At 33.1% G+C, this 23,966-nt stretch overlaps 4 protein-coding genes across 4 annotated transcripts; 1 reads left to right on the top strand and 3 right to left on the bottom strand.

Annotated features, from left to right (window-relative positions):
* Positions 1-8,943: 8,943 nt before the first annotated feature.
* Positions 8,944-12,642, top strand: LOC112726306 (mechanosensitive ion channel protein 1, mitochondrial). Its single transcript, XM_025775641.3, has 7 exons — positions 8,944-9,097; positions 9,386-10,293; positions 10,389-10,666; positions 10,930-11,030; positions 11,152-11,259; positions 11,727-11,948; positions 12,126-12,642. Exons 2-7 carry the CDS (start codon positions 9,491-9,493, stop codon positions 12,225-12,227), a joined length of 1,614 nt encoding a protein of 537 aa, XP_025631426.1. The 5' UTR covers positions 8,944-9,097; positions 9,386-9,490; the 3' UTR covers positions 12,228-12,642.
* Positions 12,643-12,655: 13 nt separating this feature from the next.
* Positions 12,656-14,690, bottom strand: LOC112726307 (UDP-glycosyltransferase 91C1). Its single transcript, XM_025775642.3, has one exon. The coding sequence runs from the start codon at positions 14,417-14,419 to the stop codon at positions 12,953-12,955; it is 1,467 nt and encodes a 488-aa protein (XP_025631427.2). The 5' UTR covers positions 14,420-14,690; the 3' UTR covers positions 12,656-12,952.
* Positions 14,691-15,628: 938 nt separating this feature from the next.
* Positions 15,629-17,256, bottom strand: LOC112726305 (putative UDP-rhamnose:rhamnosyltransferase 1). Its single transcript, XM_025775640.3, has one exon. The coding sequence runs from the start codon at positions 17,094-17,096 to the stop codon at positions 15,717-15,719; it is 1,380 nt and encodes a 459-aa protein (XP_025631425.1). The 5' UTR covers positions 17,097-17,256; the 3' UTR covers positions 15,629-15,716.
* A 901-nt stretch (positions 17,257-18,157) lies between these two features.
* LOC112729065 (putative disease resistance RPP13-like protein 1) lies at positions 18,158-23,704 on the bottom strand. The gene is made up of 2 exons (XM_025779440.3): positions 19,528-23,704; positions 18,158-18,523 (listed from the first exon to the last, which is right to left on the bottom strand). The coding sequence occupies exon 1, from the start codon at positions 23,227-23,229 to the stop codon at positions 19,546-19,548; it is 3,684 nt and encodes a 1,227-aa protein (XP_025635225.1). The 5' UTR covers positions 23,230-23,704; the 3' UTR covers positions 18,158-18,523; positions 19,528-19,545.
* Between the last annotated feature and the right edge of the window lie 262 nt (positions 23,705-23,966).

Below are 23,966 nucleotides of genomic sequence, written 5' to 3'. Positions count from 1 at the left end.
AGGGCATCACTTTTAGCAGATGATCTACGTAAGGTTGCTACGAGTGTAATGTCGTCTTCAAATGGAAGAGAGTATAATAATCAAGCACAAGGATTATTTGCAGCTAGAGGGAGCAGTAATGAAAGAGGAAAAGGTAAGCATGGAAAGTCTAGGTTAAAATCTAGACCTCACACAGAGAGAACATACTTTAAATGTGGCGAGCTTAGACATTTTAAAGTAATTGCCCAAATAAGAAGATAAATTTCAAGAAACAGAACAATGGCGACTCAAAAGAAAAACAAGAAGCAAATTATGTCTCAAAGGATGATGAAGATTGTTACTGTGTAATAGATGATTCTTACGAGATATCCGATAAGTGGATGCTTGATTCTGGAGTTTCTCACCATATGTGTCCAAATAGAAAGTGGTTTACTACCTATCAAAGCACTAATGGTGGCACAGTTTTGATGGGTAACAATCATGCTTGCAAAACTGTAGGGATAGATACTATAAGAATCAAGAAGCATGATGGAGTTGTAAGGAACCTTCAAGAATGTGAAACATATTCCTGACTTGCGAAAAAATCTGATCTCTATAGGTTTGTTAGAGAAAAATGGTTGCAAAATTATTGATGAAAATAGAATTTTAAAAGTTGTTCGTGGTTCTTTGGTAATAATAAAGGGGGTTCGTCATGGTAATCTTTATCCTCTTTTGTTGGACAACTGTTACAGGTGAGCTAGCAATTGAAATCGGTGAAAATAAAGACCAAACAAACTACACGAAGATTTGGCACATGCGGCTTGGGCATATGTCGGAAAAGGGTCTATCATTGCTTAGTGGAAAAGGTTTTCTGAAAAAATGAAGAAATCACAAATTGAGTTTTGTGAACATTGTGTATATGAAAATGCACAAAAGGTGAAATTTTCTACAAGCAAACACAAAAGCAGACGGTTGTTAGACTACGTGCATACTGATGTTTGGAATCTGGCTAAAGTTACTTCCAAGGGTGGTTCCCTACTTTGTTACATTTGTTGAAGATTATTCAAGGTATGCTTAGGTTTATTTCCTCAAGCATAAGAAAGAGGTATTCGACACTTTAAACGGTGGAGAGCAATGGTTGAAAACAGAACAGGTGGGAAGCTAAAAATTCTGCGATCTGATAATGGCACAGAGTATACGGATGGAGCTTTCAAGAAGTTCTGTGATCAGGAAAGGATTGTAAGACATTGGACAATTAGAGACACACCACAATAGAATAGAATCGCAGAAAGACTAAAACGTACACTACTTGAGAAGGCAAGGTGTATACACTCTAATTCTGGGTTAGGTAGAGAATGGTGGGCTGAGTCAGTTGCTACAGCGTGCTACATAGTGAATCAATCTCCACATTCTTCTTTAGATGGAGATACACCTTATAAAGTGTGGTTAGGAGAACATGCAGATTACGAGAAACTCAGAGTCTTTGGATGTACGGCTTATTATCATGTCAAAGACAATAAACTTGATGAAAGAGCTAAGAAGGCAATCTTTTGGGGGTATTCAAGAGGGGTTCAAGGATATCGTCTTTGGACCGTAAGTGATTCTAATTTTGTAAGTAGCAGGGATGTGACCTTTAATGAAAGATCCATGGTAGCTTTGTCTAAAATTATGATGATAGATGATGGTGATGTTGGAAAAACTATAAACACTTAAGTGATAGAGATAGAGTTTAAAAACCAACCAATATACTCTAATCATGTTTAGGTAGAGCATCTTAATGCTACTCATGAAGATAAGAAGGATGATGAACTTGATCATGAGGAGATTCAGCGGGAAAATACACATGTATTATAATAGCAACAACAGGATTTTTTTGCATCCACTAGAACAAAGAAAAATTACAAACTCGTATAGAAGCTTGGGTTAGACAAGCCTTTGAGGCATTATGGGCAGTTAAATTTGATAGAGTATGCACTCTCAGTGGAGGATGATGAGTCAGTCACCTTCAAACAAGCTATCAAGGACAAGGATAGTGAAAGCTGGTTGGTTGCTATGGAAGAAGTGATGCAGTCTCTTCATAAAAATAAGACATGGAAGGTAGTCTCATTATCCATGGAAAAGACTGCTATTGGTTGTAAGTGGGTGTATAAAAGAAAAGAAGATCCTACTAAATCGGATGGTACAAGATTCAATTCTAAGTTAGTGGCAAAGGGATTCGCACAGAAAGAAGGAGTTGATTATAATGAGATATTTTCTCCTGTGGTAAAACACACTATCATTCGGATGCTTTTAAGTCTTGTAGCTCATGGCGATCTTGAGTTAGAACAACTAGATGTGAAGACAGTGTTCTTACACGATGATTTAGAGGAAGAAATTTACATGTATCAACCTGAGGGTTTCAAAGTTGAGGGTAAAGAAGGTCAGGTTTGTCGCTTGAGAAAATCACTTTATGGATTGAAACAATTTCCACGGTAGTGGTACAAGCGATTTGATTACTTTATTTTAAAATAAGGTTTCTTTAGAAGTAACTATCATTATGTGTATACATTCGTAAGTTTTTTGGAGGTGATTATATCTATCTTTTATTGTATGTAGATGACATGCTCATTGCTTCCAAGAGTAAAGTGGAGATAAATAGGTTAAAGTTTCAACTTGGTGAAGAGTTTGAAATAAAAGATTTGGGTGTTGTGAGGAAAATTTTAGGCATGGAGATTAGAAGAGAGAGATCAAGTCGAAAATTGTTCCTGAGGCAAAAAGACTACATTGAACGGGTTATCAAAAGATTTGGGATGAAAAATGCTAAGTCGGTGGTGACTCTATTGGCTCCACATTTCAGACTCTCAAGTAAACAATCTCCTACAACAGTAGAAGATAAGGCTTACATGGACAATGTACCTTATGCAAGTGCTGTAGGCAGCCTAATGTACGATATGATATGCACACGCCCAGACATTTCACAAGCAGTAAGTGTTGTTAGCAGGTTTATGGCAAATCCAGAGAAGACACACTGGGAAGCAGTCAAGTGGATATTAAGATACTTGAAGGGTACCATTGGCATAGGTTTATGCATTGGTGGTAAATCATCATGTCAAATTAGCGGTTTTATTGATTCAGATTATGCTGGTGATCTAGACAGACGACGATCTACAACTAGTTATGTATATAAAATATATGGTGCTCCACTTAGTTGGCGATCGATGTTACAAGTTACAGTGACACTATCTACTACAGAGGCTGAGTACATGGCAATAGCAGAAGGGGTGAAGGAGACATTGTGGTTAAGGGTCTTCTAGATGATTTGGGTTTTAAGCAAGATTGTGTGAATCTTAGTTGTGATAGCCAAAGTGCGATTCATTTGGCTAAAAATCAGGTTCATCATATTCATACCAAGCATATTGATGTTAGGTATAACTTTGTGCATGATATTATAGAGAAAGGTGACATTTCTCTCGTGAAGGTACACACAAACGAAAAACTCAACAGACATGTTGACTAAAGTAGTGTCGAGAAACAAAATTTCAGCATTGTTTGGATTGCTCAACATTATTCCATGTTAAGTATTACATGGCGAATAAAGAAACTACATTTCGTTTGATCCTGGTAAAGGGTACGCAGGCAGTCATTGTTAAGATGATGCAATCGGATACGACTACTACAATTTGTTCGTTCAAATTTTGAGTCAGTTTTTGAAATTGTGACCAAGGTAGAGAATTGTGAGAATACAGGAAGGCTAAGAGCAAACTTAGAGAGTAAAATAAGGTTTGCCAGAAGTTTTAATATGAGAGAACTTATAGGGAGTTTTCATAAAAGAATTTTATTCTTGTTCATTGAAATTATAACATAAATGATACTATATATATATTTCTGTAGCATTGTAATTGAAACATCATCAAAAATAAGAAAGAAAATTAATTCACATCATATTATATAAAGTAATCACATCATATTTTTTCATATTGACTTTATTATATTTAATGCATTATTGTGAATAGTGTTTAATTTTAGATTACTTTATATCTATTAGAAGTTCAAATTTCACTGCAGACTCAACAAAATACTTACAATAAAGTACTTAAAAATTTGTCCCGATAATTTATAATATTTCGATCATTAAAAAATAAATTATGAATAAGTGAATATATTTGATATCATAACCAAAAAACTTGTGGCCTTGGTGAAATGTTAATGTGATCAGTGATTACTTGGTTGAATTATTCAACTAACATTATCATTGATTTTGTGGAGACTTGGATGGAAAGTGAATAAGAAGTTTCACTATCCCGTGGAACTAAAAGTGAACTCATCAATGCTTGTAAGACTCTCAAACTTGCTAAATATTAATGGTATTTAAGGGGTTTAGTTAATTCTTTTATTGTGAGATTGTGGTTGGTAGTCTTGCTCTTCCATAAATTAATCTAATTTTTATTTCTTCACATGCTAATTTTAGAAATAAAAAATGGTGTTACAGCGTGATCTACTCCACTTACAAGGTCAAATGCAAAGGACAAAAAAGTTTAGTGGAAATATGAATTAGTTCCAACTTATTTTACTCAAGTAAGATGACTTATATATCTTAAATATGAAGTTAGTATGTCAAGTTACGGACATAGGATATGACACGACACAAAACACGTCGACACGCGAATTTAAAATCTTACATGACACGGAGACACACATACATATAAAATATAAAGTATTTTTTATATAAATTGTAATGATATTTTGATATTTTATTGATATTAAAATATAAATTAAAATTTTTAATTATTTTTAATATCTTATTTTAATTATATCAAGTATTTAAAATATTTTTTTTGTTTTAATAAATAATAATATATATTATATCTAAATTTATTTTAAGAATATATATTAAGAATAAGACTGGACACGCTGACACGTAATAATATTTAGGTGTGTCCAGGCATGTCCAGGCGTGTCTGGAAAAGAATTTTTTATTTTTTTATTAAGATACGGTTGGACACAGCAGACACGCGTGTCGGACGAGTGTCGGCGAGTATCGTATCTGAAATGTATCCGACATACAGACACGATAACTCAACAAAGTGTCTGTGCTTCATAGATGTCAACAAAGAAAAAAAACCAACATTATATTAACACACTTATATTTTTTATGGAGATACATTTTACTTTTAACATATTTTTTATATTATTGTTTTTTATATTATTATTGATTATACATGTAATATTAACACTTACAAAAATTAAATATATTATTAAAAGTATAACTTTGATACACTGATACTATAAAAGAATTTTATACAGTTATTTAATTATATTTATATGTTTAGATAATTATTAAATAATAAATTTAAAAATTAATTATTTTTACTAGTGTAATAATATATAATTAATAATCTGTATAATATTAAATTCTATTACTACTATGATAACACATATCAGATAAATAATGTATATATGTTTTTTTCAATTGATATTCCATTTACTAGTGGTGGATTTTATTGTGTCCAATTCATTTTTTTTATTTTTTCAATGAACATTATTACTCAAATGTATCTAATAAGTAAAATTTGAACAATCCATTTGAGTTACTTAAAAATTCTCTTATTTTATTTCAGCTGAAACAGATTCAAACATAGTTTGGTGATTGCTTCTTATTTTAGGTACTTTTCCTGAGCGATTATTAAGCAAGCTCTTGTAAACTTGCATACATATAACATATCCATGACTTTATAAGCCAACTTTCCAATTTTGTGTTATAGTTTTTTCAATTATTCTATCTCTTATGATAATAATAGTTGATTTAGTTGGGAAAAGAAGAAGAAGAATACTTTTTATATATGTATTATTAATTCTAATTTTATTTAAAAAATAAAAAATAAAAATTGTTTGAATACTTTTTTTTATTAAAGATAAGGAGACTCGAAATCGTGACCTTTTAAAATGAGTATGGAAAGATTATGCCATTTAAACTATAATTTATTGGCAAATTATTTGTATACTTGTTATTGTAGCTATGGTGTAGTTTCATTCAATCAAAATCTCATTATATTTGGTTAACATAATTCAATCTAGGTCCCATATATTGTGTATATAATGTCAATATAAGCAAGTGAAATAGACGGATAAAATGACTTGTTAACAAAATTTATATCTCTAGTTTTGATTGTTAATAATAATGGTGCAGATGTTTTAACAAAGAGTCCTGCTAGGAATTGATTATAACTTTCCCTTTAACAAATAATGACAAGGAATTGATTTACAAACTTTCTGTTTTATAAGGACTAAATGTATGATATTTATTATTAAAATTGGATTTTTTAAATTAATGACATAACTAACGTGACATATTTTTAAAGGTATTTATTGATTTATTTGATTTGATTGAGATAAATATTAAATTATATATATATTTTTTATTATATTAATTATAACTAATCAATTATATTAATTATTTAATTTAATTGAAATAAATGAATTAATTTTATTTTAATTTGTATTAATTTTTTATTTATGTATTTTGATTAATAATTTTTAAACGTGCTATAATTAATCAATTATTTTATTTGATTGTGATAAACATCAAATTATTTAATATTTTATTTGATCACACTAGTTATAACTAATTAAAAATATTAATTATTTAATTTAACTAGAATAAATGAATAGATTTTGTTTTAATTTACATTAATTTTTTCATCTTATGTATTTTGATTAATGATTTTTAAAAGCGTTATAATTTTTACATATAATTTGACTAAGACCCGCACAATATGTAGAATGTTAAATTAATTATACTATATACTATAAATTTAAAAGTATTATATTATTTAAAAAATAATTAGATAATCTGTATATTAATATTAAAATTAAAGACTCATTTGTAAAAAATATTTATAATTTTTATATAATTTAATATAATTATTTAAAAACAAAAAATAAAAAAATATACCAGAATAATAATAACAAAAGTCTTGTAAAGTTAATCTCTTTTTTCACTACTAACTCATTAGGTATGTTTTCTAATATTTTATATAATAGAAAACTTTTTTTGCAAAATTGTAAAATTGTTATCTAAGCGAATTGCTAACATGATACAATCACTTAAATCAATATGTCATCAGCTAATTTTATAATAGATTTGTATCGATTTTTATATAATTAAAATAGATAAATAAATAAATAAATTTTATATAACAAAAATAAATAGATATTTATAAAATATTTTTTATTTATTTAACTTATTTTATTGAATCAAATAATTATAATTAATTTATTATATTAATTATTTAATATAATTAACTTAAATATATGTTATTTAATTCAATTTATTGTCACATTAATGTTTTGAGTCGTTGTTTATTAAAAAGTTTTTTTTTCATTTTCTTCTTTAATCTTAAATACCTTGAATTTAAATTTCAGATTTTTATTTATTATTTATATATTTTTTATTTTAATATTAAATTAAATATTTGTATTAATATTTTTTTATAATTTATTGTCTAATAGTTATATACCATCAATTGTATGATTGTAAATATTTATTCAATTTATTTAAACAAAAATACTATTTCATTCTTTTTTTTTTTTTTGTATTGCATAACTTATTTATTGTAAAAAATTATATGCTAAAAGAAAATTTTATTTTTTTATCAATTGCTCTTTTATTCGTTAATATTTTTTTTTCTATAATGCATTAGTTTCTATTTTTTAATTTTTATCTTATACAAATTAGTTTATTGTAACTTTTCACATGTTGAGTCTTCTCAATGTTTAAATTATACTCTTTATTATGTGCCTAATTTTATTTTTAATTTAAATGATAAAATAATATCGATAAAAAGTATCTTTTTTGTCTTTTTAGGTTACCTTCCTTTTTATAGGGATCATAAGTAATTATATATAATAGTGCATATATATATATATATAAAGGTAAATGACTAAATGTAAATTGTATTCTATCTTATCTTAGTAAATTTTTATTACCTATCTTAAAATAGAAGAAAATATTGTAAATTATTTTAAGCCAATAAATCTGTCATTGTGATAGACAACTGTAAAATTAAAAAAAAAATATAATTATTCAATAATTATTTCATTTAGTCTAATATATTAGTTATTTTAGTCAAATATTACTTTAGATTTTTATTGAACTCAAGTATTATTTTAACAAAGATATTTAAAAAAGTACAAGTTTTTTTAAATTAAAGAACTAGCACAGCACAAAGATAATGGTGCAAGAAGTAGGTCATTTTAGACAAAATTCGAGCCGCTAAAACTGCTACCAGCTACATCACCAACCTAAAAATTTCATCACTTGTTGGGTTATGATTCTCCTATGAACATCAGATGTCGGGCAAACATACTCATTGTTATCGAGTCGAAAAACACGAAATTAAATTCCCATTGGTGCTAATAATTTATATCCAATATTTTTAACCCTTTTTATTCAATTAATATCTATTCTAATTAATATTAGGTTCTTAAATTTAGAAAAAAAACTAAATCGATAAATGTGCAAAAAAATAGAATTATCACACTCAAATACAATCTTATCGTTACTATTTCTCATGTAATAATTAAAATATATACTCACAAAAAATATATTTATCATTGTCTTTTTTCTAAACTTATTGAAAGAAGGGAGAAAAAAAAATAGAAAAAAATAAAAAATTGATATGATTGTGAAAAAGTTAATATTTTTAGATTCTTTTATAATTATTTTAAATTTATCGTAATATATATATATATATATATAGTATAAAAAAATTTATTATGTACGTGCATAATCAATTTAGATACGTATATAATTAATTTATATATTGTAAACGATATAAGTAATAAGATTTAAAAATATAAATTATCTCTAAATTACATATATCAGTAAATGAAAGAATTAAATTATTTATTTAAAAAAAATCCTTTAAATTTAATTATAGGCATAAGGACTAGTGTTATATTTTAACCTTAGATTATTATTAGTGATATTTATAGTAACTTCTTTTTGTTAAATATTTTTATAGTTAATTTGTTGCTTATTCTTGTCTTACTTTGCAAGCAAAAAAAGAAAAATCTCGAAAAAAATGACCATTGTTGTGAGTTTTGACCCTGTTTTCCTCACTGATTCAGCTGCACTTCAAGTTGAAGGAGCTAGCTCAAGGTGGGTGCAAGTTTTTTTTTTTTTTTTAAATAAAAAAATATTTTATTTTCCCCGTTTTTCGCTGTTTGATTTCTCATAAAACGCACGAAAATCGAATTCACAAAACCAATTACTTTCTTCTGTATCGCATTTGTGTTTTTACCCTCTGCAAAAATCTTAGGGTTCACTAACCTATTCAATCATTCTGATATAATTTTTTTTTCCTTTTTATATTTTTTCAATGTGATTGAATCTTAGCATGTTAATTGTGTTGAGAATTGGTGTGTGATACTGTTTTTGAATTTGCAGATTTTGAGGTGATTCTGGACTTTGGATTAAAACCATTATCAATTATCGAACAATGGATTGTTTTTCTTCTTTGAAATGCTGAACTGCTTGTAGGTTTTTGATAAAATGGCTGCTGTTAGGTTTTCCCATTTAAAACGCCTCCAGAGTTCAATCAAGGGTTCTCTGAATGTTGAACTGTGTCACAATAGTGTGGATATGAATCTTGCAAGAAGTGCAAGGTTGCCTAGTGATTCACTTAGCAATGTTTATTACAAAAGGGAGTTACAGTCACCTCGAATTTTCACTAAGAATCAGTTTAGTAGTATTCCTTCTGAATGTCATGCTAGTAGTTCCCCTGTTATTACCAAACACAATGCATTAGTTTATCCTGGGATGTTGCCTAGCTTTCGAATCCGGGGTGCTCTTCCTTTTGCTTCAATGAGCCCCATGTTGAATTGCCGGACATATTCGTCGGTTTTGGGTGGCAAAGGTAGCAGGGATCATAATGGCACAGAAGTTGCTGCTGGTGCTGGTGATGTGAATGCCGGTGATGATTCTGTTGTTGCTGGTGATCTAGCTGAGAAGATGAAAGATACATGGAAGAGTGTGGTAGAGACAGCAACACATGCTGGAGAAAAGGTTAAAGAAGCCTCGGATGAGCTGACTCCATATGCTCAACAGTTGCTTGATTCACATCCGTATCTTAACAAGGTGGTTATTCCAGTTGGTAGTACATTAACTGCTACTCTAGTAGCTTGGTTTTTGATGCCTTGGATTTTGAGGAAATTTCACAAATATGCAATGAAAGGTCCAATTTCTCTAATACCTGGAAGCACATCATGGGAACAAGTTGCTTATGAGAAAAGCTTTTGGGGTGCTATGGAAGACCCAGTGCGATATTTAGTTACCTTCATCACATTATCACAGATGTTAGTGACTTTCAAATTTAGAAACATTTTTAGTCCTTTTTTTTTTGTATTAAATTTTCAATTTTCAGTTCATGACAATTGACTTTGATTTCCAGTGGTGCAATGGTAGCTCCAACAACTATAACTTCACAATATCTTGTGCCGGCTTGGAGGGGCGCAGCGATTATTTCATTTGTATGGTTTTTGCATAGATGGAAGACAAATGTGTTTCATCGTACCCTGTCCAATCAAGGTTTACTTGGACTTGACAAGGAGAAATTGCTCACTCTAGATAGAATTTCATCTGTTGGTCTGTTTGTGATTGGTATAATGGCTTTGGCTGAGGCTTGTGGTGTGGCTGTGCAATCTATTGTAACTGTTGGTGGTATCGGAGGTACGTATTCCATAGATATATTTTACAGATTATGATGCTTTGGGATTGTTGAATGAGTTGAACTGAAAAAAGATTGCATAACTTGGTTTCGTGAAGAAGAGAAATGTATAACTTGCTCTCTGTAGGAGTTTCTTTTCCTGTTTGATAATGTGTCCTTTTCTTTTGTTTGCTGAACTGAATTCTTCTTTTATAACACTGTTTCCTGTCCTGAGCGAATGACAAATGGGTGATTTTATGCTGCTCGTTCTTTTACCTTCATACAGGAGTTGCTACTGCTTTTGCCGCAAGAGATATCCTTGGCAATGTTTTCAGTGGTTTATCTATGCAGTTTTCCAGGCCCTTTTCAATAGGAGATACAATAAAAGTATGTTGATTGAATAGGTGCAAATTAATGACTATTTCTTTTTATTTTATTTTGTAGAAGTTATTTTTCCGACTTGTGTGCATCATCTTTTTCCAAATCTGACAAATTGCACAAATTGCAGGCTGGCTCAGTTGAGGGTCAAGTGGTGGAAATGGGCCTTACTACAACATCGTTGCTGAGTACTGAGAAGTTTCCAGTCATAGTGCCGAATTCCTTTTTTTCTAGCCAGGTAAGTTTTGCTTTCTCCCTTTTTTCCGGGGTTTTTGTACATAACTTAAGATGTAAGAGAGAGAGAGAGAGAGAGAGAGAGAGAGTTGTTTTTGATTTTCCAAGCAATAGTTTGTGCGTGTCACTTAAATTTATTTGTAATTCTTGTGTCCTCCATTGTGTTAGAAGATGCTAGGTTGTTCTTTTCTCTTCATGGAAATTTTTTCAATCATAATTTGTTTATGCATAATAACTTAATAAGAAAGAGATAAATAGGGATACATCATGTAAGAAACAAATGTTACCTTGGCTTGTCTTGTATTCCTAAGACTATGTTATGTTTTGTATTTCGTGCTAGGAAACTTCTCCTACAGACGTGATAACATGTGTAAATGTTGAAGTTCATGCATCTCATTCACACATGCAGATTCGCTGCTTCAGTGATCATACTTATAAGTTATAACCTTCTTTTCCATGCATACGTTGCAGGTTATAGTGAACAAATCTCGTGCTGAGTGTCGTGGCATCATCAGCAAAATCCCTCTGCAAATTGAGGATTTAAGTAAGATTCCCCAGTTATCTGAGGATATAAAAAGCATGCTAAGATCACATGCAAAGGTGTTCTTGGGAAAAGAGGTTCCTTACTGTTTCTTGTCAAGAGTGGAAAGTTCATATGCAGAATTGACTATTGGATACAACCTCAAACACATGGTACTGCACCCACCTAAATCCCAGATTCAGTCGATATTTTCTCAGTGAATGGTTTTTGTTTATAAAATGCTTTCGGAAGAGGAGTTCTCAAATGCTTTCTGCCCCTTATTCACCTTTATATTTTGCTGCACATCTTTTTATCTCTGATGCATATCTAATTTTTCTCTTTTCTTGCAGCGCAAAGATGAGTTATTTGCTGCAGAACAAGACGTTCTCCTGCATGCAGTTCAGGTCATTAAGAATCATGGGATAGCTCTTGGCAGCACATTGCCAGGTTGATTATTTTTGAAGACATGATTCATATACTTGCGAAAAGTTTTACACTAATACAAGGCCTGAATGGATGTTAACATGCTCTACTTGTGTCTATGGATAGAATTTTTTACCCCTCTCCTCTTTTGGGTTCAAATTATGTAGTCCCTGAAACAGATTCTGAAAAACAAGAGTATTATTTCACACAAAAATCAGTTTCCAAGCGAGAACCAAATGTATTTTTGTAATTAATACTTGTAGTTTGCATCTTTTGACTACAGATTTTAATTTTGCATGTCAGTTCTACAGCAATTTAGCACGATTCATGTGAGAATCTTACACACTCAGTTGATGAACTTTAAACTCTAACTCTGATGATTGTTCAGTTGTTTCTGTGTATCATAATTAAAGAATGAATGCCCAATTACTATTGGTGATCACATATTCACATTATATTTTTATTTCAATATGCATTCTTAAATATTCATTCCAAATCTGCATTACTTCTCAAACCAAGACAATCATGTTCGCTCACTTACATAGGTTACTCACTGGTACGGTTTATTTATTTATCATTTACAAAGGATTACTGAAATCACATATCAACACTCTTAAAGAATCTATTAGCATATTTGAATCCCCATTTGGAAAGCTTAACGTTTGGTCAAAGGTTATTCTATTGTAGCTCTTTGTCCGAAAGCCATAGCTTTGAAGTTCTAAATGGAAATCCAAACATTGCTACAACAGTATGACTAGATCTGTTTCCAGATTCCTGTCTTAAGAAACTTGACAAATTCCGCCATGTAATCCTGGTGTAGCTTCAAGTTTCCTACAACATTAGCAGCATCTCTTGTTTTGTTTCTGACCTTCTCTCCTTCCTCCATAACCATTGCTTCTCTAAGGGATTTGGCTATGTCATCTCGACTGAACGACCCATCTTCGTTGTTTCTTTTCACTTCAATCGCCAATCCCTTTTCGACCAAAAACCTCGCGGTAAGAGGTTGATCAACAATGAAGGGCAACACAACAAGAGTGTTTCCAAATTGCAGATTTTCAATCACAGATCCCCAACCAGAATGAAAAAAAGATCCCCCAATAGATGGATGTGCCAGAATTTCCTGTTGTGGTGCCCATCCCATGCATACTTTTCCTCTCTTTGATGTTCTTTCAACGAAACCAAGAGGTAGAGATTCATGATCATGAATTGCCCAACTTGGTTTTCTCAGGCTCCATAGAAAGGGCAATTCAGAAAGCTCTAATCCATAAGCTATCTCAAAAACTTGATCCTTACTCAATTTACACTCACTCCCAAACCCCACAAAGACTACTGATTTGGTTGCTTGCGCATCAAGCCACTCAAATGTCTTACACCAAGACTCATCAACAATTTTTCTCTCTGGCTTATCTGGAGGAAGCAGACCAATGGGAATAACTGGCTTCCCAATCAATTCTTGGTACAGATTCAGATACTCACCTTCAATCTCGTGGCAGCTGCGAAATAACACAGCTTGCGAAGCACCAAATACCTTGTTAAACCTTTCTAGGTCGCTTAGGCCGGAAACATTTTCCTGGTAGGCACCATCAAAAATAGCAATGGCTTCATGCATCTGGTAAGCCACTGAAGATGGAAAAGTAACCCATTCCGGCGGTACTGTTAGATCTTTCGGAGATGGGAGCGCACCCCTTGCACCAGGTGGTCCAAAGAACACTTGAGCCGAAGCAGTAATAACCGAAAAAAACTGTAGTTTCACCTGAAACTCCTGGGCAATGTCTACAATCCAGTATGAATGAAAATCACATATTATCCAATCCGGTAACCAATTGGCCACTAATTGCTTCACTGGATGTTGAAGTTGATCAGTTGCCAATTTTAAGTATTGAATTTTATCAGATGGAATGTCCACGGTGGCCTCAGCTCCTTCGGGCAAGAGGCCGGCGTCTAAGGATGGCAATGGAAGTTCGACCAAATCTAACAAATGAGCCAAAGTTGAAGGTGGTTTCGGAAGCCTTTGAATGTTTCTTGGTGTTGATATGAATGAGACATGAACACCAGATTTGGCTAAGGATATGGAAAGTTGGAAAAATGGTATCAAGTGATCAAAGGCACACCATGGAAGCATCACTACGTGAGTTCTACTCTCTGCCATTTTCTTTTTCTTTTTCTGTGGTGGAGGATCATCTGAGTTGTATTTGGTCATTGACAAAACAAAAACTGCCATATATATATCTAGAGCAAGGAGAAAAATCTCAACCTTCACTTCTAACCTTACCTAACTAAATTGGTATTTTGTCACGTGCCGAAATTCGAAATGAGAAAAGCTCAAGGACTAGAAGAATTTATTGTTTATGACCAATATTTTTAGCAGTCAGTCCAATTCTTTTAGTCTAGTAATCTAACAACGTACTTTTAGCATACACTTTTAAACATTACTGACTAACTACTGACCAAATACAATAAATTTGACTGGTTTCTTTAGCATTCCTCATTTGAAATATATGGACTCAACCTTCTTTTGGGGATTGCCATGGGTTTTGGCACTATCCAACTTGTCCCAGCTCGCCCCACACAGCCACACTTGGTCTGGTGGTGTCGTTGTCATCCTTACTTTCTTAGCCTTTCTCATGGGTATTTGGATCATATTACATGATAACATCTGATTTTTTTTGTTTGTTTTCTACGGTATTTTCTAACTCGGTACGCCAAGAACTAATCTGTCGCAAATTTAAACTCCAAATAAGGTTTACTGTTGGCCAATAAGTTGATGATGGAAACTCACATGCAGTTGTTTTCATATGAAGTTAACTAAGACCGATAGATAATAATTTAATCAGACATCAAATTATTTAACGGTTGTTAATTAACAACTTAACATGAATACAATTATACGTGAGTTTTTACCTAAGTTGAATAATTCGACTAAAAAATATTCAACATTTAATATCAACTGTCAAATAATGTTTTGTGGTGCATTAATTACCATTTAAATATTAAGAAACGATTATTCAAGATCAAGATCTTAACCATCCAATCTTCATTAATATTTGTCTTCTTCATTGTTAAAGTCCTTCTCAGTTCTAAGTTTTGTTGCATATATATACTACCACCATTTTGCTTCAATGTAATATACATGTGATCACAAAAATCAGATGATTTCCAAAATATATACTTGGAAAATTTCTGCCACACAAACCAAAAAATATCAACACTTGATCTAACTTCAGCCATAATTTGTGGATGCTATTTTGCATCGTGTTTAATGTGGTGATTCAAGTGTAAACTAGCGAAAAAAAATATTGAATATGCTTAACCAAAAAAACTATTTTACACTGGCAGTGCATCAAAATTAAATTCTATTTTTCATATGCTAGAAATTTTAGAATAATGGTGATAAAGACAAAGAAAGAGATACAAGATCTTAGTATCTCACTTATCAAACACAACCCAAAGAGTTTATTCATTAATTATTCAAAATAAGAAAAATTTAGGCTAAAAAACAAGATCTATTCGGAAATTCATTAAGTCTTAAGAAACTTGACAAATGCTTCCATGTAACCATGGTGAAGCTTCAAATCTCCTACAACTTTAGCAACTTCTCTAGTCTTTATTCTGAGCTTCTCTCCTTCCTGCAATACCATAGCTTCTCTAAGGCATTTGGCTATGTCATCTCTACTAAATGAACCATCTTCATTGTTTCTTTTCACTTCAATGGCAAGACCCTTATCAAGCAAAGCCTTTGCATTAAGAGGTTGATCAACAACAAATGGCAACACTACAAGAGTGTGGCCAAACATCAAAGTCTCAATTATAGATCCCCAGCCAGAATGAAACAAAGACCCCCCAATAGATTTATGTGCCAAAATTTCCTTTTGTGGTGCCCATCCAAAACAAACTTTTCCTCTCTTTGATGTTCTTTCACAAAATCCAAGAGGCAGAGAATCATGATCATGAATTGCCCAACTTGGTTTTCTCAATGTCCATAAAAATGGAAATTCAGAAAGCTCTAATCCATAAGCTATCTCAAAAACTTGCTCTTTGGTCAATTTACACTCACTACCAAACCCAACAAAGACTACCGATTTTGTTTCTTGCGCGTCAAGCCACTCGAATGTCTTCCTCCATGACTCATCAACAAGTCTTCTCTCCGGCTTCTCCGGAGGAAGCAAACCTATAGGAATCACTGGCTTCCCAATAAGTTCTTGGTATAGATTCAAATACTCACCTTCCATCTCATAGCAGCTGCGAAATGCTACAGCATTTGAGGCACCTATCATCTTGGCAAACCTATCAATGTCTCTTAAACCGGACACATTTTCTACATGTGCATCTTGGTAGAACGCAATGGCCTCATTTCGTTGGAAAGCCACTGAAGACGGAAAATTCATCCATTCTCTTGGTGATGTCAGGTCTTCTGGTGATGTTTTAGCTCTCATTCGATCGGGTGGTCCATAGAACACAATAGTGGAAGCAGAGTAAACAGAGAAGTACATGAGTTTCACATGAAGCTCTTGTGCTATCTCTACAATCCAATGTGGATGAAAGTCACAAATGATCCAATTTGGTAGCAATTTAGACACAAATTCCTTAACTGGATTTTGCATCTGATCCCATGCCAACTTCAGGTACTGAATCTTGTCAAATGGGATGTCCATGGTGGCCTCACCACCAGAGAGTTGTGATGAGTCTAATGATGATGGAAATGGAATTTCCACCAAATGTAAAAGATGAGATAAATCTGAAGGTGGCTTTGGAAGCCTTTGAATGTTCTTTGGTGTTGAAATGAAGGAGACATGAATTCCTGATTTGGCTATGGATATGGAGAGTTGGAAAAATGGAATCAAATGGCCAAATGCAGACCATGGAAGCATCACTACATGTTGAGTTGTATTCTCAGCCATTTTTTCCCTCTTTCTTTTCTTGTGTAAGGATCTTACAAGTTTTGCTGCATATGTATTTATTTATGAGTATATATATATAAATGCTAGCAATTCTTTCCGTGTAGGACTATCCAACCTTTATTCTTATGAATTGATTAATAAAGTTCAAGGAACTATGTTTTTGTCTTATAGTATGAATTTGGCACTACTACTTTTTTTGTACAAACTTTTTCCACCTTAAAGACTGAAAGTCAAGACTATTAAAGAAGGAACAAAACTCACCTACCACTTCAATTGTTTTTCTCGAATAGTTCAAAAATGCTTTAACTCTGAAATAGAAAAACTACTAAAGACAAAATGATCCAATACTAACAAGATCTCAAAAACAAACAAAACATCATTCGAATAAAACTCTAAATTTACACCTTCAAACACACTGTCTTATCTGATATCATTAACTAACAACCTCTTAACAAATAAATTCATCACCAAGTAAGTATCTACTTAGCTTGAAGAAAACACTCTCAAAATCCACACCAAAACAATCTTACACACTAAAAAACAATCCTACCTACCACTTAACTAATCTGGTGCTATCACTTTGCTTCAGTGTATGATATAGCAACTGATCATTTACACTTATGTCTATTTGAGACATCCATTGAATTTAATAGAAATATTTAGAAACTATATTTTAATCAATAATCATACATTAAGTGTCTAAAAGTTTGTGTGCCAATTTTAATATATAACATTTTTCATATAATATATGGTCACAAAAATCTGGTTCACTTACATCAATATCAGACAAATTTTGCCTCAAGAAAATGATAAAATGTCAGCACACAATACTTAATAGGCATTAGGCAGTAAGATACATGCTCCAAATTAGAGAAATGTTTTTGAAAACAGCCTTCTTTTTTAATTTTATTTTACTAGTTTTGGGATATGGTTCATTTATTACCATTGAATCTTAGTATGATCTTTATTTTTAATATTTAAATTTGTAGTGTTCATCTTTGGAATACAATGAACAAATATTTATTTTACCATTGGTCGCTCGTGACTAAGTAGTAAGAGAATTCCAAATTGAACTCATGTATTCATGCATTGGATATCAACGATAAAACATCAAAGAAATATACAAATAAAAAGAAAAAGAAAAGCTATGATTTGATGTGAATTGATATTTACAACTCCTTCACCTGTTATGCTCCTTCATTCTAATAGCAACTTTATCATCTCTTCTACCCATGTGCTATTACTAATTTTCATAATGGCATCCGTTATCTTTCAATCTTATTTTTTCTTTGGAAAAACAAAAGTAAAGGTGGAAAATGATTCTTCATTTCTTTTGCTTGTTTTGACTGAAACTGGCATTCAAGATCCATTCCAGCCAGAACTGCAATGCTCTCAGGACAATTGCTGCTTGATCTTCAAAGTATTTCCTGAAACACAAATTATATATATATAAATTTCAAAACTAAATGTTTGTCATAATGTCATCACAATAACCACAGACACACTTATGTGAAAACCTCATTAACACAATGTTGGATTATTGGTTTGAGAAAAGAAATGACACCCAAAAACAGGAAGTCAAAACAGAACTAGAGCAATTATAAAGAAACTAAAGTGATGATGGTTATAATACTACAAGCTATAAAAGGAAAAATTTTTCCATACACATAATACACTGACTTTGCATAAAAATAACCCTGTATATTTGTAGCTATCCTCTTCAATTCAGTCCAAAACGATCAAATATTCTATGACAATTCTTTTTCTTAAATCATTTGAATCCCACTGCAGGTTAATATATGTACAAACTGCACATACCATTTTATAACTCTTTTCTTTCCACAAATCAAGCTATTATTTGATTTTTTTTCTGTGCAAAACAGCAAAAATAAAATTATATAGAGGAAAAGAGAAACATAGCAACAAAAAAAAGAATCTTTTCAATAAGAAGTGCCATTCCAACTTTCTCCATGATGTCTTCCTTTGGTATCCGAACTTTGTAAGCACAGCTTCAGGTACACAACAAATAATTCTTAAATCCACTAAAGTAACTAAGTTTCAAACTCATCACTTCAAAAGTCATCTAAATGCATGAATCTAATTGGATGACCGGGTAAACCAAACTCTTTGTTTAATACATCTAAAAAAATTCTTAAATGTTGGATACACACAAAAGATAGTCACTGTCTTTATTGAAAAATATGAATGTTAATAAGTATTAGAGAGAGCAATGAGTTTGTGAAAGAAACAAAAGATATTTCTTTAACTACAACTGCAAAGTTTGAGCTTCCCAGATAAATGAAAGAAAAGATTGCAATTTGGCATACGATTTCAATTGTCAAAGAAAGATAGAATTATTTTTCTCCTGAAGGAAATGGAAATTTATGCGTGTGTCAATTTAGCATGAGAAACATGAAGATTAGAGATTTACCTGCTCAGAAATCTCTATTCAGGAAAGTTTCTTGCCATTGACTTGAATGGTGGGGATGTGGGAAATTTTGGGCCAGATTAGTTGATGCTTGTTCTTGCAGTGTTCTTCCAGCAAACCACAACTATAAACGTCAAGTAGCAAGAGAGAGGGAGGCAGCTTTTCTCCTTCCATATTCTCCAGCTTTGGACACCAACCAATGTATAGTTGTTGAAGGGAGGTGAGGCGGAGAAGCTCGTTGCACTCCAATGTCTCCAGATTACGGAAGTGCAATATCACAAGAGTGGTAAGGGAGGGAAGGTGAGGCAGCGAACCCACCTCTGGGTATGACTTTATGTTCTTACACTTATAACCATAAAGTGTAAGATGAGTGAGGGCGTCCAAATTGCCCATCCACGATAGATCCCTAATTTGTTGCTCGCAAATTCCCACATAAAGTGATTTCAAGTTAGGCGGCAAATCACCCTCTGCCAACCTGCACATGTCAGAGCAACCAGATATCTTGAGAGACTGTAGACTTGGGAGTAGACTCTTCATGTCACGTGGTAATGCCTCCAACTTCCAGCACCCTTTGACTTGAAGATGAGTCAAGTTGGGTGCAGCCAGTCCTTCTCCTGCAAATGACACTAATTTCTCGCAGAAACTAATGGAGAGACGTTGAAGAGCAGCGTGTGGTGCCTCTGACATTGACACTGATTCCAGATTCCTACACCCTATTATCTCGAGATTCTTGAGATTGGGAAAGACATCCAACGACAAGGAGGTCAGTGAATCACAACTGTCTTCTATTTGTAGCTTTACCAAATCATACTTCTGGTCCAGGAATTCCAGTTTTCTGCATTGCCGGATTGCGAGCTTTTGCAAACATTTGGGTAATAAACAATTGTCCGGCCAGGACACAGCAAATGAACACCCCAAGATTTCTATTTTTTGGAGGGAGGGTAGATGGTTAATGCCGATCATTTCGTTAAATGCAGACTCCACCACAGATTCACATGCCCTAATTGATAATTTATCCCCTTTAAGTGACATATCTGCAAACCCTGCTCTTAGAGATTGGATAACTAGCTTGCGAACTTTCAAAGCATCCGACGAAGAAGAAACAAATCTCATGAATACCTGATGAAGCATATCTCCCTTTAACATTCGACAATCTCCTATTTCAAGACTCTTAAGCTGAGGAAAAACTTTTGAGTCAGGTAAGTGCCACTCCTCCCAACATGGCAAGTTATCAAATTCCAAACTCTCCAACAAAGGAAAAGGAGGAGCAATATGCAAAGAAGGGTCACAAATACCCTTGTAAAACTCCATGTCAACACACTTCAGCTGACCAAAACCTTTAATGCGCAGGGCCTTAAGAGATGGCAACTGTCCAAGTGAAGGCAGCATGCAGCAATTGTTGCAAGACTCCAGAGATACACTTGTCATATTGTTGTATGAACAGTTCCCCAACCAATCTGGAAATATTGTACCCTTGTATCCTTTGATTGTCAACTCTTTCAAGCTGTTGTGAGGTTGCAAGCTATCGAGTATATCTCTTTCGGCTTTTGTGTTCGGAACCATATCATCGCCTGAAGACCACTCCAAGTATAATTCGTTGATGAGATTCTTGTTTGTCATCCTTGCATTCTCTGCTTCTTTCACATCAACAATATTCTCCAACTTCTTAAGCTCAAGTGATCCATGAAGATTTGAGAGCCCTCCTAATTCCTTGATTCCATTATCTTCACGCTTCCCCACCACAAAGGAACTTAAGGTATGCAAGTGTTTCATTTTGCTTATTCCTCCAGGCATTTCTTCCAAACAAGTTTTCCTAATATCAAGATGCCGTAAATTCACAAGATTGTGCATGTTAATCGGCAACATGGTCAACTTAGTACATCCGTACAATATTAATGTTCGTAGATTATACAAGTTGCACAATGATTCTGGCAACCTGTTAATGTCAGTAGAAGAGAGATTCAAATACCGTAGATGAATCGATTCACCTATTGAATCAGGTAATACATCAAGTTTATGAAAGGATAAAACTCTCATGCATATAAACTTAGATGCTACACTTTCCATGCTGAATAAATCATCGATATACAACGATGTCCTGAAAGATTCCAGCCTCGCGTTGGAGTTAAAGACTTTTGAGATTGGATGATCTAACCTTCCAGGTGGCAAATATGACAAATGGCGAGTGAGAACCATCTTTTCCTCTTGTTCACCAAGTTCTTCTATTCTACAATAGAAATCTCCAGCAAGGAATATTGCCAAGTCATGCAAGAGATCATGCATCACAAAATACTCATCATCGTCTTGAAGCTTTTTAAAGAATAACCTTGAAACTAATTCTTCAAAACACTTGCAACCAACCTCTTCCAAGCTCTCTCCTCTCTTTGGTAGTCTTAAAAGATCTTCGGCCATCCACAACAAAATTAGTTCATCTTTCTTAAAGTGATAATCTTTTGGAAACAGTGCACAATGAACAAAACAACGCTTCAAATGTGCAGCAAGGTGAAAGTAACTAATTAACAATGCTGGAACAATCTTACTGTCATTTGTAGAAAATCCCCAAATATCACTCCTTAAGATTTTTTCCCATTCCTTAGCATCATGCCTTCTGCACAAGCAACCAAGGGTTTCGGCTGCTAATGGCAAACCATCACACTTCCTAGCAATGCTTCTGCCTATTCCTTCTAGTGTCGGGTTCCCATTTGATTCTGGAAAAGAAGCATTGGCTGCAAATACTGACCAACAGTAGTCTTCTGATAATGGAATGAGATAGTGAGGTTGATAATTTGTTTGAACAACTGAACCAACATCTACCTTGCGAGTAGTCAGAAGAATAGTACTTCCCTTAACCCCATATTGAAAAGGGGCTAGAAAATCCTTCCATTGATGATGATCATTGCTCCAAACATCATCCACAACAATAAAGAACTTCTTTTCGGACAATCCTTTCTTCAAAGCATCTTGAATTGAATTGAAGCTATCAAGATCCTGAGTATTTGTAGAGATCTGCTTTACTATATTCCTTGTAGTCTCAACAATATTGAAGTTTTCCGAAACACAAACCCATGCTTTCTGATCAAATCCCTCCATCAACTCTGCATTATTGTACATCCATTGAGCTAAAGTAGTTTTACCAACACCACCCATGCCAACAATAGAGATGACAGAGAGGTGATGCTCATTGTTGTCATTCAGCATCTTGATTAAGGCCTTCTTGTCATCCTCCCTGCCACACACATTCCCTTTTACAAGAGAAGTGGATGGAGTTTTCCAGGAGAAGCTAGCAGTGGAAATCTTTTCAAGCCCAAGCTTTCCTTTGCGGTTCTCAAGATCTTCTATCCTTCTAACCACCCTTTCTATCTCATTCACCATCTGCCTATCTTCAGAGTTGAAGATTCTACCCAAGAGAGTGACCTTTTGAGTTGCGGCTTTGGTGCAGACGCGGTCCAGCAAGTCATCAGCAGTGTAAAGAGCATCACGGAGAGAGTTGAGCCACTCCTTCACATCATGGTTATCCAGTTGCTTGAACTCTGCATCATCAACAAGATCTCCAGCATCTGTCAGAGCATTCCTCAGCCTCTCAACCAAGTCAGAGCTAAGCTTCTTACCCACAACCAAGTTGACAGCATCAGCAGAAATGAGCCTGTCAAGGACAACATTAATGAAGCCAGACAGAAAAGCTCCACCAACAAGAACTCCAGCCATGATCTCAAACAAGATCAAAGTAATCAAATTTTCAGAACAGAAGGAAAGAACTATGCTTAAAGTTTTCAGAATAGAAGGGAAGAACAATGCTTTGCAATTGCAAGTTAGCAACAAGACGTGGTATCAATCTCTGAGATAACTTAAAGTAATTCAAAACAGTGGAGTACATAGCTATCTTTACTAACTTTTTATTTTGTTAACACTATACTTTAAATGTTATTGTCATTTTGGAAGGTGCAGCATAATTGCATAAAACCTTTAATGTTTAATCATATTCCTACTTTTTGAAAGATGCAATGAGATTGCAAGGTGTGTAAAGTTTAAACTTTTGTAGGGCCAATGAAAATGTAATCTTTGTGGAAATTTTGTATTACAGAAAACATCATCATGATTCATGAGCTGTTTGTCACTCACTGGTAATTACATGCATCTACCATTTTTTTAAAATCTACCATACACTCATAATTTGTCAAACAAGTTTCATATGGTCAACGGCAAAAGGTATTAATAAACGGCAAAAGGTATTAATAATTTATCAGAAAGAATCTGAATAATTTGCTTCATATAATTGTGACTGACTTCCACAATATGAATTTCATTATTAGTATTGTTTTATTATTTTTATCCAATCCAAATTGAGATGGTTAATCACCACCAGATTGTTTTATAAAAGTTACTTAAGCTATTAACACCAAAAATATATCTCACTTTTTATCTTTACAAATTTTGATATCCAT

This window comes from Arachis hypogaea, chromosome 12, assembly GCF_003086295.3.
Source record: "Arachis hypogaea cultivar Tifrunner chromosome 12, arahy.Tifrunner.gnm2.J5K5, whole genome shotgun sequence".
NCBI lineage: Eukaryota > Viridiplantae > Streptophyta > Magnoliopsida > Fabales > Fabaceae > Arachis > Arachis hypogaea.
Note: the sequence above shows the minus strand (reverse complement) of the source record. Positions and strands in the feature narration are given on the sequence as shown.